The sequence below is a fragment of the Heterodontus francisci genome, chromosome 23 (genome assembly GCF_036365525.1).
Source record: "Heterodontus francisci isolate sHetFra1 chromosome 23, sHetFra1.hap1, whole genome shotgun sequence".
Lineage (NCBI taxonomy): Eukaryota > Metazoa > Chordata > Chondrichthyes > Heterodontiformes > Heterodontidae > Heterodontus > Heterodontus francisci.
In genome coordinates this window covers 53679235-53696756 of record NC_090393.1, presented here as the reverse complement: position 1 = coordinate 53696756, position 17522 = coordinate 53679235, and the positions used below count along the sequence as shown (strand labels likewise).

At 45.9% G+C, this 17522-nt stretch overlaps 1 protein-coding gene across 6 annotated transcripts in view; it reads left to right on the top strand.

Annotated features, from left to right (window-relative positions):
* LOC137382821 (apoptosis-inducing factor 3) overlaps nt 1-17522 on the top strand; it is a 143714-nt gene that overhangs the window by 28467 nt on the left and 97725 nt on the right. For 5 of the 6 annotated variants that reach the window (XM_068055298.1, XM_068055301.1, XM_068055302.1 and 2 more), the window contains exon 2: nt 14271-14544. The exons of the other annotated variant lie outside the window; for it this stretch is intronic. In XM_068055298.1, the coding sequence (XP_067911399.1) occupies nt 14514-14544 (31 nt within the window). In that variant the 5' untranslated portion in view covers nt 14271-14513. The remainder of the gene's footprint in view (nt 1-14270; nt 14545-17522) is intronic. 6 annotated transcript variants of the gene reach the window in all.

Here is a 17522-nt window from a genome sequence, read left to right as displayed (position 1 = left end):
TATTTAGCTGTCAATGAGTAGAGAGCCTCAGTGATTTCCCTTACACAACAGTGAACACCAAACTGCAGAATGTTGCAAATATCTCCAGCTCCAGTCTGGTGGGAGCCAGATACATAAAATGTTCATCACTACAGTCACCTTCCCAGTCACTGGCAATGTGGCCCTTACCCTGCTCTGAGGTTACAGTTGTGGCTGCAGCAGGTGGCAGAATTCAGTGAGGATGTCTTTACTGAAGCACAGAAGCCTCATACATTGTTCCTCGCTGAGGCTCAGGTCAGAGAATTGCTCCCTGAACACCCTGGACAGATAATGGCCTCCTGCTGAGAGCGCCTCGCCACCTTCTCCTCCTTCCCCGTTGCAGCAGCTTGTACTGCTCTGTGTGCCCTCTGAGCAATCCCCAAGTCATGCTATATTCTAAGGGGAATGGCGACTAGTGCATCCACATTTGGGAGCAATTGATCTGTGCAGAAGCCTTTCAGTCAATGAAACATCCTTCAGCACCTGCCACACCACACCTTGTGGACTTTTGCAACTTGAAACAACTATAGAAAGCACCAAACACTTGTAGAATCAAAGCAGCAGCCAGAAGAAATCAACCAGCAACTAAACTTTGAGTAGTTGATGGTCCCTTTAAATAGCGCTGATAGTTGGCGGAGTGGAGGTGGGGGTTGTGGGGGTGGGGTTTCCTTCCTGTTGGTGCACGTGTTCAGCTGTGCAAGATTAAGGACAAGCATTAGCCGAAACGTTAAGCTCCAAATTGGCACTGATGGTATCAAATTATCATTGCAAGATGATCAAAGTCATGACCTGTCTACTCTGTATTCTTCCGGTGGATGTTTACTGGGCACAAACTAATGCCCTCACCATTATGGCTTCCAGCGCAATTCACCCCACAAGTGTGTGCAAGGCCATGGACACTATTTTGGAGATCTAAGGGCACCCGTAGTGCCCAGAAAACGGGTGAAAACAATCCATATTTCTCATTTGTGATGGAGTTTTTTTTAATTGAATTCCTATCTCTTGATCTCCCATCATAGCTTTAGCAGGAGACCGTTCAGAGATAGTGTGCAACTGGCCAGTTTCATCCTTTTGCACCATTTCTCCAGGGCTTCTGCATATTATGGTCAGAGATCAGGACAATCGGAATTTCCAAGCTATGGGAGTTGAGTGGTTATGGTACTGGATTAGTTACCTGGAAGTTATGAATTAAATCCCACAATGGCAAGTTGTAAATTGAATTCAACAATTTTCCTAATTTGCAGGCTGGTGCCAGAAAGAAAAAAAAAATGTAAGTTGCTGGGTTGTTGTAAAAATCCAACTGGTTCACGAATGTCCTTTAGAGAAGAGAACCTGTCACTCCACACCATGTGATTGAGTCCCTGGGGATCTAGGAATGGATAATAAGTGTTGTCTTGCCACTGTTACTCACGGCCCAAGAACAAATAAAAGAATAAGAATAATGTCAGGCCTACAATTGAGTGCAAACTCACATTAAAATTTGATGAAACCATGGTACATTTTGATTGCACACTGCTTGCAGGAGTGCTCTCTGTTTCATAGCATGACTGGTGTTTTTATTCACTTTTCCCCTCACCAACCACAGACGTTGTGTGGCTTATCCGATGGTCTTTCAGAGTTTCCAATTGGATAATTTCCCTCTAAACTCAATGATGCCAAGCATTTAGTTACATAACTTCCAGTTAAAACTTTTAAAAAGCAGTCAAGGAGACAAATCATGCAGCACATTTCTATCAGAAATGAGTTACTTGGCTGTCCTCACATTCAAACTGCTGCCGACCAATTGAACAACAGTCATAGTATTGTATGGACTTCTGCTAGGACATGGGTCACGATACTCTGCAGGAATTTCTCCCAAACTCCTTTTTCTTATTCATCCATGGGATGTGGGCATCGCTGGCTAGCCCAGCATTTATTGCCCATCCCTAATTGCCTTGAACTGAGTGGCTTGCCATAACTTCAGCAGGAGATCATCAGGATCCCACTCCCTCACGCAGAGAAACAGACATTTTCTCTGGAGAATCCCTGCAGAATTTCAGGGCCATTGATTGAAACTGCCTTTGAATTATTTAAGCATCATAACAGAATTAAATAATCCAACACCAAGCTAGATTTTAGAGAGAAATGCTTCACCCATTCAGCGTCTGAATTTGCTCCATCTGCAGCTCACCATGCGGACGTAAAGGAAACGAGTTCCCCCAGAAGAAATTGTTCATCAACTCAACAGTGGAGTGCCATAGCCGATCCAAACAGTTCTGCCTCATGCTGTGAGGTGAACTTATAACACAAGAAGTATATGGTTGTGGGAAGGTGTCATTCAAAATCCTAGGTAGCAATCAGTCTCATCATTGTGCCAAAGTCCCTCACAGGAAGACTGGAATTAGGCACATGATAAGTAACAGACTGGAGTGATTTTAAAGATAAAAATAAAAATGCAATTGTTGTAAATGAGAATTAAAACCAAAAAAATACTAGAAATGTATACCAAATCTGTTAGCATCTAAAAGAGAAAAAAACAGTTTGAGGTTTTGGGTGAAGGTGTCTAGAAAAGCAGGGTAGATGGCACATTATAATCTGTCCTATTTAGGTTGTTGCAGCACACTGAAAAGTGGTCCAATGGCTTGACTGCCTACTGACAGCAATATTTTGAAATTTCCTACATTACAACAGTTACTTCATTGGCTGTGAAGCACTTTGAGACATAGTGACATCATGAATGTGCTACATAAATGCAAGTTCTTTCCTTTCTTTTTAATCCAGCCGATCAGAAAATTCAGAGGCTTGGAACAACAGCTTCTGCGAGGCATTACCAGGAGGCTAGCTTTGCAAATATGTGAACATATATTGTTGTTTGATACCTGATTTGATTGGACTGCATAGGGAACTACTTGTTACTGAAATTCTCAACCTGCAGCTTGTGAAGCCCCTTGTTCCCTGGTTAATGTGGTGGTGTGTCCACGCTGCAGTCAAGCTGATAGCTAAACACTCACTCATTTCATGGTGAGTTGTACAGCTCATTACACCACTCAAGAGGACTTTTAACTAGCAAGGTGATACATTTGTATGTGTGAGTGAGACAAACTATAACAACAAACTTTGGACAATGTCAACTCAACTTTTAAGTATATTACTATTTGCAACCTTAGTTGTTACGGACAAAAATTTGAGCTAGCGTTTTTAGAGGCGTCTTAATTCTCTTTGTGCTCATGTTTAGCGTTCTGTTGGTGTGTGTCATGTCACGGTGACAGAGACTGCACTAGCTGGCTTATGAGAACGATGAGAGCACTATGGATACTGAATGATGGTGAGATCAGAGCAGCTGAGTGGGAATGGTGGCAACAGTTAGTGATCAGTGGATTGGGGAAATATTTCATTCTGCTCTGTCCTCATTTTACCTGGTTAAAGGCAGGAATCCATTCCTTCATCCAACATGGCAAAACACACAGGAAAGAGTAACTGATATTTTGTCTAAGGTTTACCAAGTCGTTGCGTCGGGATGAGTTACGGTGATCATGGTCCTGAATTCCTCTTCTCCACCCATGAGAATATCAACAACTTATATTTATATAGCGCCTATAGCTAACAAAATGTCCCAAGGTGGTTCACAAGAGCATTACAAAGCAGAATTAGACCCTGAGTCACATAAGGTGATATCAGGGCAGGTGCCGAAAAGGTTTTAAGAGAGTATCTTAAAGGAAAGAAAGGTAGAGAGTCAGAGAGGTTTAGGGAGGGAATTCCAGAGCTTAGGTCCTAGGCAGTTGAAGGTGCAGCCACCAATGGTGGAGCAATTAAAATCAGGGATACTCATGAGGCCAAAATTAGTTGAGCGCTGATATCTTGCAGGGGTTGTGGGGGCTGGAGGAGATTGCAGACACAGGGAAGGGCGAGACATGGAGGGATTTGAAAACAAGGATGAGAATTTTAAAACCGAGGCATTGCTTGATCAGGAGCGAGTGTAGGTTAGCGAGCACAGGGGTGATAGGGGAATGGTACTTGGTGCGAGTAAGGGCACAGACAGCAGAATTTTGGATGACCTCAGGTTTACTGAGGGTAGAGTGTGGAAGACCATCCAGGAGCACATTAGAATAGTCAAGTCTGGCGATAACAAAGGTATGAATTTCAGTTTCAGTAGCAAATGAGCTGAGGCAGAGGTAAAGTTTGACGAAGTTATGGAGGTGGAAATAGGCGGTCTTAGTCATGGTGTGGATATGTGGTCAGAAGCTCATCTCATGGTCAAATATAAAACCAAGATTGTAAATAATCTGTTTTAGCCTCAGACTGTTGCTGGGAAGAGGGATGAAGTTGGTAGCTAGGGAACGGGGTTTGGATGGGAAACCGAAGACAATGGCTTCAGTCTTCCCAATATTTAATTGAAAGTGTAACAAATGACCAATGGCTTCTCATACCCAATAGTTTCCACAGTGCATTTGCCAAACTGTGCCTAAATACTCTGTGCTTGGGCAAGACCAAAAGCATTACATCAAGACCCTGCTGATGTGGGTTTAACTACAGAGAGGCGACAGTAATATTGTCCTTAAGGCAGCAAAGGAGAAGCCAGTCAATTTCCCACATTCCCTGAGCCAACCAAGGAAGCCCAAATTCTGGCCAGTCAACCAAATCTGTTTGGAGGACGTAAATCGTTGAAGTGAATGTTGCAGTGAGAACAAGCTACTGAACCTCTATAAAATGTCTCTGCCAACACGTTGCAGTGTTAAAGAAAAATTCACAGCACTTTCCTCCAGTGGGGCAGCAAGCATTTTTGCAGTGTACGGCCAAATCGATAGGAAGTAGAAACCTGCAATTAGACAGGAGTCGAATGAGATTCTGCTCATGAGTCCCAGGTACCCGCTAACAACTGTAGAGATGTAAAACGACATTAAGTGGATCAATTTACTCGACAGTTCAATCATTGTTATCATTTCCATTTAACCCTTGAGTTGTGTCACACTGCAGTTTATTGCAATGTGAACTTGGAATCTTTCTGACCATAACTGTGTTTCCATCCCTTGAGTTTGAATTTCGGAGCTTTCAATGTGGCATTTTTCCTAGAGCTGGCCAGATATGGATGTGCACTTATCTGCCTGTGAGAGAAGTACAAGTTGTGACCTGGTATTTCATTTACATGTTGTAATGCATTTCAAGATTAACAAAAGAAAAACACAATCAGAAATATTAACAGAGGAAGTGGTGAGGCAGTGGCGTAGTGGTATTATCACTGGACTAGTAACCCAGAGACCCAGGGTATTGATCTGGGGACATGGGTTCGAATCCCACCACAGCAGAAGGTGGAATTTGAATTCAATTAATAAATCTGGAATTAAAAGCTAGTCTGATGATCGCCATGAAACCATTGTTGATTGTTGTAAAAACCCATCTGGTTCACTAATGCCCTTGAGGGAAGGAAATCTTCTGTCCTTACCTGGTCTGGCCGACATGTGACTCCAGACCCACAGCAGTGTGGTTAACTCTAACATGCCCTCTGAAATGGCCCAGCAAGCCACTCAGTTGTATCTAACCGCTACGAAGTCAATAAAAAGGAATAAAACCGGACGGACCACCCGGCATCGACCTAGGCACCGGAAACGACAACGGCAAACCCAGCCCTGTTGACCTTGCAAAGTCCTCCTTACTAACATCTGGGGGCTTGTGCCAAAGTTGGGAGAGCTGTCCCACAGACCAGTCAAGCAAACAGCCTGACATAGTCATACTCACGGAATCATACCTTACAGACAATGTCCCAGACACTACAATCACTATCCCTGGGTATGTTCCATCCCACCGGCAGGACAGACCCAGCAGAGGTGGCGGGACAGTGGTCTACGGGAGGGAGTTGCCCTGGGAGTCCTCAACATCGACTCCGGACTCCATGAAGTCTCATGGCATCAGGTCAAACATGGGCAAGGTAACCTCCTACTGATTACCACCTACCGCCCTCCCTCAGCTGATGAGTCAGAACTCTTCCATGTTGAACACCACTTGGAGGAAGCACTGAGGGTGCCAAGGGCACAGAATGGACTCTGGGTGGTGGACTTCAATGTTCATCACCAAGAGTGGCTCGGTAGCACCACTACTGACCGAGCTGGCCGAGTACTAAAGGACATAACTGCTAGACTGGGTCTGTGGCAGGTGGTGGGGAAACCAACACGAGGGAAAAACATAATTGACCTTGTCCTCACCAATCAGCCTGCCGCAGATGCTTCTGTCCATGACAGTATTGGTAGGAGTGACCACCGCACAGTCCTTGTGGAGACGAAGTCCCGCCTTTACATTGAGGATACCGTCCATCTTGTTGTGTGGCACTATCACCGGGCTAAATGGGATAGATTTCGAACAGATGTAGCAATGCAAAACTGGGCATCCATGAGTCGCTGTGGACCATCAGCAGCAGCAGAATTGTACTCAACCACAATCTGTAACCTCATGGGCCGGCATATCCCCCACTCTACCATTACCATCACGCCAGGAGACCAATCCTGGTTCAATGAAGAGTGCAGGAGGGCATGCCAGGAGCAGCACCAGGCATACCTCAAAATGAGGTGTCAACCTGGTGAAGCTACAACACAGGACTACTTGCATGCCAAACTGCATAAGCAGCATGCAATAGACAGAGCTAAGCGATCCCATAACCAACGGATCAGATCTAAGCTCTTCAGTCCTGCCACATCCGACCGTGAATGGTGGTGGACAATTAAACAACTAACTGGAGGAGGTGGCCCCACAAATATCCCCATCCTCAATGATGGGAGAGCCCAGCCATCAGTACGAAAGATAAGGCTGAAGCATTTGCAACAATCTTCAGCCAGAAGTGACAAGTTGATGATCCATCTCGGCCCCCTCCTGAAGTCCCCAACATCACAGATGCCAGTCTTCAGCCAATTTGATTCACTCCGCGTGATATCAATAAACGACTGAAGGCACTGGATACTGCAAAGGCGATGGGTCCTGACAATATTCCGGCAATAGTACTGAAGACCTGTGCTCCAGAACATGCTGCACCCCAAGCCAAGCTGTTCCAGTATAGCTACAACACTAGCATCTACCCGGCAATGCGGAAAATTGCCCAGGTATGCCCTGTACACAAAAAGCAGGACACGTCCAACCTGGCCAATTACCGCCCCATCAGCCTACTCTCAATCATCAGTAAAGTGATGGAGGATGTCATCAACAGTGCCATCAAGCGGCACTTGCTTAGCCATAACCTGCACGGTGATACCCAGTTTGGGTTCCGAAAGGGCCGCTCAGCACCTGACCTCATTACAGCCTTGGTTCAAACATGGACAAAAGAGCTGAACTCAAGAGGTGAGGTGAGAGTGACTGCCCTTGACATCAAGGCAGCATTTAACCGAATATGGCATCAAGGAGCCCTAGCAAAACTGGAGTCACTGGGAATCAGGGGGAAAACTCTCTGCTGGTTAGAGTCATCCCTAACGCAAAGGAAGATGGTTGTGGTTGTTGGAGGTCAATCATCTGAGCTCCAGGACATCACTGCAGGAGTTCCTCAGGGTAGTGTCCTAGGCCCAACCATCTTCAGCTGCTTCATCAATGACCTTCCTTCAATCACAGGGTCAGAAGTGGGGATGTTCGCTGATGATTGCACAAAGTACAGCACCATTCGTGACTCCTCAAATACTGAAGCAGTCCGTGTAGAAATGCGGCAAGACCTGGACAATATCCAGGCTTGGGCTGATAAGTGGCAAGTAACATTTGCGCCACACAAGTGCCAGGCAATTACCATCTCCAAAAGAGGGAATCTAACCATCTCCACTTGATATATAATGGCATTACCATCGCTGAATCCCCCACTAGCAACATCCTAGGGGCTACCACTGACCAGAAACTGAACTGGAGTAGTCATATAAATACCATAGCTACAAGAGCACGTCAGAGGCTCCTGACTCCCCAAAGCCTGTCCATCATCTACAAGGCACAAGTCAGGAGTGTGATGGAATACTCTCCACTTGCCTGGATGGGTGCAGCTCCAACAACACTCAAGAAGCTCGACACCATCCAGGACAAAGCAGCCCACTTGATTGGCACACCATCCACAAACATTCACTCCCTCCACCACCGACGCACAGTGGCAGCAGTGTGTACCATCTACAAGATGCACTGCAGCAATGCACCAAGGCTCCTTAGACAGCACCTTCCAAACCCACGACCTCTACCACCTAGAAGGACAAGGGCAGCACATGCATGGGAACATCACCGCCTGCAAGTTCCCCTCCAAGTCACACACCATCCTGACTTGGAACTATATCGCCGTTCCTTCATTGTCGCTGGATCAAAATCCTGGAACTCCCTCCCTCACAGCACTGTGGGTGTACCTACCTCACATGGACTGCAGCGGTTCAAGAAGGCTGCTCCTATGAATGAATAAAAAAAAAGTGCTGGAAATATACAGTAGATCTGTCAGCATCTGAATGCAAAAGAACAGGCTATGGCCTTGGTTGGAAATCCTTCATTAGTTTGGTGCATTACAGGGCACATGAAATGGAACAAAGACACAGCTGTAACCACATTGCTTTCCTTCACCAATGTGTCATTTCCCACAGCAACAAGCCTGTAGCCTCAATAAGTGTTCAGTCAATGTATGCTCACCTGGAACTGGATTGAGAATATCCAAACTCATTTTACTTGGGTTGAAAACTCTGTTTGAAAGTATTCCTGGAGGTTTCATTACATGACCTCCTACCTCCAACTGCCCCACCCCCACACTCCCACCATTGGCTCTCCAACATCTCCATCCTCGTGATTCATTGCCTTCCTAGGCCAATTGGAAATAAAAACAAACTCTTCATTGCACAATTGGATGATTCGTGACACATCATGCTGCAGACTTAACACACACCATGATGAAAATCTCACCCATTCCATGCTACCAGTACTATATAACACCATGGTGCCAATCCTCATACCCCAATAAGGTGCTAATCATTCCACTTATACCATGGTACCAACCCTATCTACAACAAGACATGAATCCCATGCTCCCACACAAAGCATGGTTCCAAACTCCATTAAGCATCATGGAGATCCACATTCACACACTGCCAACCTCACACACTGTGGTGCCAATCGTTCACATGCACCATCGTATATCCCTGGACACCATGGTGCTAACACCAGGCACAACATGCACCAATCTCCAGGCACGTTCACACAACAGTGCCAACCTCACACATGTCACAGTGGTATTCTCACACACCATGGTGCAACAACAACGTATAATTACTTTCATACACTGCAGTGCCAGCTCCCACCTGTCACAATGTTAGCATCTCACACACCTTCATAGCGATTGCACATACAATGGCTTCAACTCCACAAGCATGCAATGATGCCACTACAGCTACTACTACTACGACTAAATTCCCAACCGTCAGCTCAGCAACAACAACGGTGCGGAATGAATTCACTCTGCTGTTGTGGGTTCTGAATTAGCCTGACTACTTCAGTCTCTTTATGTGACAAGTCACTCTTAGACATTGTCTGTCCAGCTCTTCCACGGCTTCGTGTTCCATGTACCTCTGGATGTAGGGCCATGCAATGCATTCCAGCTGTTTCCATTCTTGAAATGTGCCCAAACCATTGCAGTTGTCTTTCTTGGATCTTCTATATCAGTATTGTTTCTCGTCCAAACCATGTTCTAATGATCTCATTCTCGATTCTATGCATCCTGGATACGCACGGTATTCTTCTCAAGCATCACATCTCTGTTGTTAGCATCATTTGCTCATCAACTTTTTTCATGTTCCAACACTCTGATCCATATAATATATGGGGATAACCACCATGACCCACACACATACTGCCCACATACCATATGCCAACCTTGCACATAGACCGCATAGTACAAACCTCAAAATGAAAGCAGCGGTGCCAACTTATCTCCCAAATACCATTGTGACGGTCATATGTGATCCAAACCATTTTCCGTTTGAGGGTGATGATGAGGCAAAGTTCAACTCACTGCAACAAAGGGTGATGGGTCTGTGCATGCAGTAATCTCCAGATGTTAATTTTTTTTTAAATTCATTCATGGGATGTGGGTGTCGCTGGCCAGGCCAGCATTTATTGTCCATCCCTAATTGCCCTTGAGAAGGTGGTGGTGAGCTGCCTTCTTGAACCGTTGCAGTCAATGTGGGGTAGGTACACCCACAGTGCTGTTAGGAAGGGAGTTCCAGGAGTTTGACCCAGCGACAGTGAAGGAATGGTGATATAGTTCCAAGTCAGGATGGTGTGTGACTTGGAGGGGAACTTGCAGGAGGTGATGTTCCCATGCATGTGCTGCCCTTGTCCTTCTAGGTGGTAGAGGTCGTGGGTTTGGAAGGTGCTGTCTAAGGAGCCTTGGTGCATTGCTGCAGTGCATCTTGTAGATGGTACACACTGCTGCCATTGTGCGCCAGTGGTGGAGGGAGTGAATGTTTGTGGATGGGGTGCCAAACAAGTGGGCTGCTTTGTCCTGGAAGGTGCCGAGCGTCTTGAGTGTTGTTGGAGCTGCACCCATCCTGACAAGTGGAGAGTATTCCATCACACTCCTGACTTGTGCCTTGTAGATGGTGGACAGGCTTTGGGGAGTCAGGAGGTGAGTTACTCGCCGCAGGATTCCTAGCCTCTGACCTGCTCTTGTAGCCATTGTATTTATATGGCTACTCCAGTTCAGTTTCTGGTCAATGGTAGCCCCTAGGATGTTGCTAGTGGGGGATTCAGCGATGGTAATGCCATTGAATGTCATGGGGAGATGGTTAGATTCTCTTTTGTTGGAGATGGTAATTGCCTAGCACTTGTGTGGCGTGAATGTTACTTGCCACTTATCAGCCCAAGCCTGGATATTGTCCAGGTCTTGCTGCATTTCTACACGGACTGCTTCAGCATCTGAGGAGTCACGAATGCTGCTGAACATTGTGCAATCATCAGCGAACATCCCCACTTTGGACCTTATGATTGAAGGCAGGTGAAGCAGCTGAAGATGGTTGGGCCTAGGACACTACCCAGAGGAACTCCTGCAGTGATGTCCTGGAGCTCAGATGATTGACCTCCAACAACCACAACCATCTTCCTTTGAACTAAGTATGACTCCAGCCAGCGGATGGTTTTCCCACTGATTCCCATTGACCTCAGTTTAGCTAGGGCTCCTTGATGCCATACTCAGTCAAATGCTGCCTTGATGTCAAGGGCAGTCAATCTCACCTCACCTCTGGAGTTCAGCTCTTTTGTCCATGTTTGAACCAAGGCTGTAATGAGGTCAGGATCTGAGTGGCCCTGGCAGAACCTAAACTGAGCGTTACTGAGCAGATTATTGCTAAGCAAGTGCCGCTTGATGGCACTGTTGATGACACCCTCCATCACTTTACTGATGATTGAGAGTAGGCTGATGGGGCGGTAATTGGCCGGGTTAGATCTGTCCTGCTTTTTGTGTACAGGACATATCTGAGCAATTTTCCACATTGCAGGGTAGGTGCCAGTGTTGTAGCTGTACTGGAACAGCTTGGCTAGGGGCGCAGCCAGTTCTGGAGCACAGGTCTTCAGTACTATTGCCGGAATATTGTCAGGGCCCATAGCTTTTGCAGTATCCAGTGCCTTCAGTCGTTTCTTAATATCACGTGGAGTGAATCGAATTGGCTGAGGTCTGGCATCCGTGATGCTGGGGACTTCAGGAGGGGGCTGAAATGGATCATCCACTCGGCACTTCTGGCTGAAGATTGTCGCAAATGCTTCAGCCTTATCTTTCGTACTGATGTGCTGGGCTCCCCCATCATTGAGTATTGGGATATTTATGGAGCCACCACCTCCAGTTAGTTGTTTAATTGTCCACCACCATTCACGGCTGGATGTGGCAGGACTGCAAAGCTTAGATCTGATCCGTTGGTTATGGGATCGCTTAGCTCTGTCTATCGCATGCTGCTTACAGAGTTTGGCACGCAGATAGTCCTGTGTTGTAGCTTCACCAGGTTGACACCTCGTTTTGAGGTGGTGCTCCTGGCATGCCCTCCTGCACTCTTCATTGAACCAGGGTTGGTCTCCTGGCTTGATGGTAATGGTAGAGTGGGGGAATATGCCGAGTCATGAGGTTACAGATTGTGGTTGATTACAATTCTGCTGCTGCTGATGGCCCACAGCGCCTCATGGATGCCCAGTTTTGCATTGCTAGATCCGTTCGAAATCTATCCCATTTATCACGGTGATAGTGCCACACAACACGAAGGAGGGTATCCTCAATGTGAAGGCGGGATTTCGTCTCCACAATGACTGTGCGGTGGTCACTCCTACCAATACAGTCATGGGCAGATGCATCTGCGGCAGGCTGATTGGTGAGGACAAGTTCAGGTATGTTTTTCCCTCTTGTTGGTTCCCTCACCACCTGCCACTTACCCAGTCTAGCAGATATGTCCTTTAGGACTCGACCAGCTCGGTCAGTAGTGGTGCTACCGAGCCAGTCTTGGTGATGGACATTGAAGTCCCCCACCCAGAGTACATTTTGTGACCTTGCCACCCTCAGTGCCTCCTCCACATGCTGGTGCCATGAGACTTCATGGGGTCCAGAGTCGATGTTGAGGACTCCCAGGGCAACTCCCTCCCTACTGTCTACCACTGTGCCGCCACCTCTGCTGGGTCTGTCCTGCCGGTGGGACAGGACATACCCGAGGATGGTGATGACGGTGTCTGGGACATTGTCTGTCAGGTATGATTCAGTGAGTATGACAATGTCAGGCTGTTGCTTGACTGGTCTGTGGGACAGCTCTCATAACTTTGGCACAAGCCCCCAGATGTTAGTGAGGAGGACTTTTCAGGGTCGATAGGGCTGGGTTTGCCATTGTCTTTTCTGGTGCCTAGGTCGATGCCGGGTGGTCCATCCGGTTTCTTTCCTTTTTATTGACTTCGTAGCAGTTAGATACAACTGAGTGGCTTGCTAGGCCATTTCAGAGGGCATGTAAGAGTCAACCACATTGCTGTGGGTCCGGAGTCACATGTAGGCCAGACCAGGTAAGGACAGAAGATTTCCTTCCCTAAAGGACATTAGTGAACCAGATGGGCTTTTATAACAATCGACAATGGTTTCATGGCCATCATTAGACTAGCTTTTTTTAAATTCCAGATTTATTAATTGAGTTCAAATTCCACCTTCTGCTGTGGTGGGATTCGAACCCATGTCCCCAGAGCAATACCTGGATCTCTGGGTTCCTAGTCCAGTGACAATACAACTACGCCACCGCCTCCCCTAGGCCTAGGGGAAACCAGGCTCTTCAATTCTGATGAAAGGTCCTCAATCCGAGACATTAACTCTGTTTCTCTCTCCACAGATGCTGCCTGACCTCCTGAGTATTTCATTTATTTATTTATAGATACAGCACTGAAACAGGCCCTTCGCACACCAAGTCTGTGCCGACTAACAAACCAGCCATTTATACTAACCCTACAGTAATCCCATATTCTCTACCACCTACCTACACTGGGGGCAGTTTACAATGGCCAATTTACCTTTCAACCTGCAAGTCTTTGGGCTGTGGGAGGAAACCGGAGCACCCGGTGAAAACCCATGTGGTCACAGGGAGGATTTGCAAACTCCGCACAGGCAGTACCCAGAATCGAACCCTAGTCCCTGGAGCTGTGAGGCTGTGGTGCTAACCACTGCGCCACTGTGCCGCCCTAAATCTGTTTTTAGTTTTATTTAATAGTTGTATCTAGCAGGGACCTTTAATTGCTGGATGGAAACAAGGAAACCTTTGCTTCCAAACAGTATTCCCTCACTGCTTTTTGCTGCAGATCAAAAGATAAAGATTAGCATTGATTCCCAATTCAGTCAGTATCCCACAATGAAGCAGACTGTGAATGGAGGCCCACAGCGGAACAATCAGTTGTCTGTGAGTCAAAGGTGGAGGGGAAGGAACTGGGTGCAAATGACCCTTGAACGATATTAACCGTGGCTCAGTGGTAGCATTCTTACCCCTGAATCAGAAGGTTATGGGTTCATACCCCCACTCCAGAGACTTGAGCACAAAGTCCAGGTTGGCACTCAGTGTATTACTGAGGGAGTGCTGCACTGTTGGAGATGCTGTCTTTCTCTTCTCACCAATTATGAATATAACTGATCTATGCAATAATGTACCAGAAATCAATGTGGTAAGTTGAGTACAAATGGTATTGGGATGAGGCTTGAGGGATAAAACATCTGTTTCATTTTAGCTATTGTGCATTGAGGATTAAAAAGAACAAAGGATATGAATATTTCCTCTTTGTTCTTGATTGTTTAGATTTTGAAGATTGGATGTTCTTTCGCCCAGCATGGATTGATCCTCATTATCATGGATTTCTCTGCACTGTCACATTTAACAAGCATCTGCTCAACAAGCATGGCCTTCCTGCAACTGCCTTCTCTCTGAAGTCGATGAGACTTTGTGGTTTAAAACAGCTGGTCATCAGCCACATCGAGACACCGTGGTCCTTGGTTCTGTAGTTTCTATAGCAACGTGTCAACCTTTTAGCTTTGCCCAGTCATGGGAGGATGTTTCTCAAAGCCAAAACCAGGTGACCACTTTTTCAATTGCTCCACTAATTGCTCTTATAATTAAAGAGGTTTCAATATGTTTTGAATAATTCTGACTGAAGTAGGTCAACATGCTGGGTAAGAGGGGAGCTCTGAGGAATTTTAAATCTCTTTCATCCACACTCGTTACAGCTTAGGGAGCCTTTGAAAATTTGTTTATCCCTGAGAGTACCAAATTTCCACAACAGCTTCCAACACAAAGGCTGTGCAATCCTATTAAAAAAAACATTTCTCTCACTGGTGGAGAGAGCTCTCAATCCCCCAGTAGGTTTAAAGGTGCAGTATGCCATTGATTTTACTCTAACTGTTTATTAAGATTGATTCTCCATATTAATAATAATACCTTTTGTAAAGATTAAAATTGATGTGGGCATCTTTATTTCCCCTTTATGTGGAAAACTTGCTTCTTTGTGTTTAAACAGTAAACACCAATGATATAATTGGGAGAACTGACTAGGTGGAGTTACAAATCTCGAAAATGTAAGGGAGCTAGGGAGAGGGTGCAGATATAAGCTGACAACTTATTATTACCAATAATAACTGCACAGTGGCGCAGTGGTTAGCACTGCAGCCTCACAGCTCCAGGGACCCGGGTTCGATTCCGGGTACTGCCTGTGTGGAGTTTGCAAGTTCTCCCTGTGTCTGCGTGGGTTTTCTCCGGGTGCTCCGGTTTCCTCCCACAAGCCAAAAAACTTGCAGGTTGATAGGTAAATTGGCCATTATAAATTGTCACTAGTATAGGTAGGTGGTAGGGAAATATAGGGACAGGTGGGGATGTTTGGTAGGAATATAGGATTAGTATAAATGGGTGGTTGATGTTCGGCACAGACTTGGTGGGCCGAAGGGCCTGTTTCAGTGCTGTATCTCTAATCTAAAAAAAAATTACAGAATGAATGCTTAATGTGGTCATATGACATTTCTTGGTGCTAACCCATTTACAATAAGTAGGTTCTGTGTGTTAAAATGGGGATAGAGGAATGCCTTACAAGCAGATATAGCCTTCGTCCAATTTCTAGGCTGCACATATTAATACAAGGTGCAAGCCAGGCTGAATTACTGAGCCAAGCATTGCAGGGGAGTTGGATTAACAACAGTAGAATGCAATGGTTCTTAGCTTCCTCATGCCTAGTGGGTAAATGTATCAAATGATGTAGTATTGAGCAATCCAAATCAAAAAAGTCCATTATCATCAGTTAGTTGATATCAACTGGAGTAGCAGGCAGGTGCTTCAATTGGCCTCAACATTCACAAACTCAGAATCCTGCTCCTGGCTGATCTAAGTGACCCTTTGCCACAAGGTGCTCATCTGTAAATGCTGGTTTACATGTGAAGAAAAGCCAGTAGCACAATGTATCAAAAGGTTGGCGTAGGGACCATCTGGAGCTGGCACTGTTTCTCCGGAGTTTCTTTTGGTCTTCAGGCAGGAGATTGGGAAAATTCCCTGTGGCACTTCAGGACTGTTGCGTATCAAAACAGGTTGGCCCATTTTAACCCCGTATATGCCATGATGGAACAAACCTAATACCATGATGCATCCTAAGCATCCTGGGTAGCAGGTTCCTCCTATTCCTCTGCCAGCACTATTTGCTGTTCCTTACCTGTGCACTTTGAACTGAGTGGCGTTACCTCCGCAAGCTCACTAACTGAATCCTTCTGGCACGGAGTCTGGGACCAGGCCTGTTTGAATGCTGTAGGGAGGACTTGTGAGCAGATGATTGTGCTGCCTTAGCAGCTGAAGGCATGGGCAAACTGAAGCCAGAACACAGGTTCCTATTAAACTAAGTGCATAAGGAAGGAGAGATGTTCGGCAAAAGCAGAGGGCCTCTAAAGCTCTAAAGTGGTACTTCACACCTCTTCAAAGGGAAGGTAAGCTGTTAGACAAAAAGCACAGGGCCTCTGTATTGAGGCTTTGAAGCCTCTTCAGTATAATCAAAGGTGCTGCCAAAATATATTGTACAAAGTCATCTGGGCTATTAGGAAATTGAGGCAGAATCAGTGCTGCACAATTGTGCAAAAAAATCCTGAATTATTTTACCTTTGGCTAAATTCCATAGCCAGTAGTGGCCAAAAGAGATCCTCTGGTCTAATGCCAATGACTGCTGGGTCTGGTGCTCTCCGTCTGGACCCTCACATCTGGAGAGAATATTATATTAAGTAGGCATCTGACCCAACAGATGGTTGTAAGGACCCATTTGAAGTTGGATAAGTTGATGGAGTGATGAAGTGTGCTGCACAAATTGAAGTCCTTAGTGAACTAGTTCATTAAGATGGTTGACTCTGCACTGCTCCACCAAGCTCACAGTGTATGCAGTATTCATACCAAATTCCTAAAGACTGCTCTTGATGGGGTGAAGGGTAGGGTCTTGGAGACATGCTGATGAATTCTCAGTGATCCAGAATGTAATTGGTCACTGATTTCCTTGTTCCCACAGATGAAGTCATAAACAAACTGATGCTAGCACCCGCCAGTCGCTTGTCATTGAGTAACTTTCTATTAACCTAAGTCCAAAGGGAAGGAGAATGAAGATTCTAGTTGGCCTGAAAACTACCAAGGAATCTCATTGTTATGAGCGACTCTGAAGATAGTTCTTTGGGTTGTGCTAGCGTCAATGCAAGATGGTCTGGAGGACTGTGGAGCAATCAGAGAAGAACAGGCAGGACTTTACTGTTGTGAGACATTTGTAGGACAGAGTCTGGTTTTATAAGAAACTGCAAAACGTCATAAGAAGCAGGGGAACTCCAGTTACACTGCTTTCATTGCTTTTCAGAAGTCTTTCAACCTAATGCCTCATGTAATTTTTGTGAAGAAGCTGGAAGCTGTAAGAGTATAAGGCATATCTTGGCTTTTATTGAGGATATATACACCAGCACCTGGACAAGGGGATGGGAGATTTGCTGAACCTGCTTCTCTATAAAGACGAGTGAGGCAAGCTTGTTCATGGCTGCTCACTTGATTCAG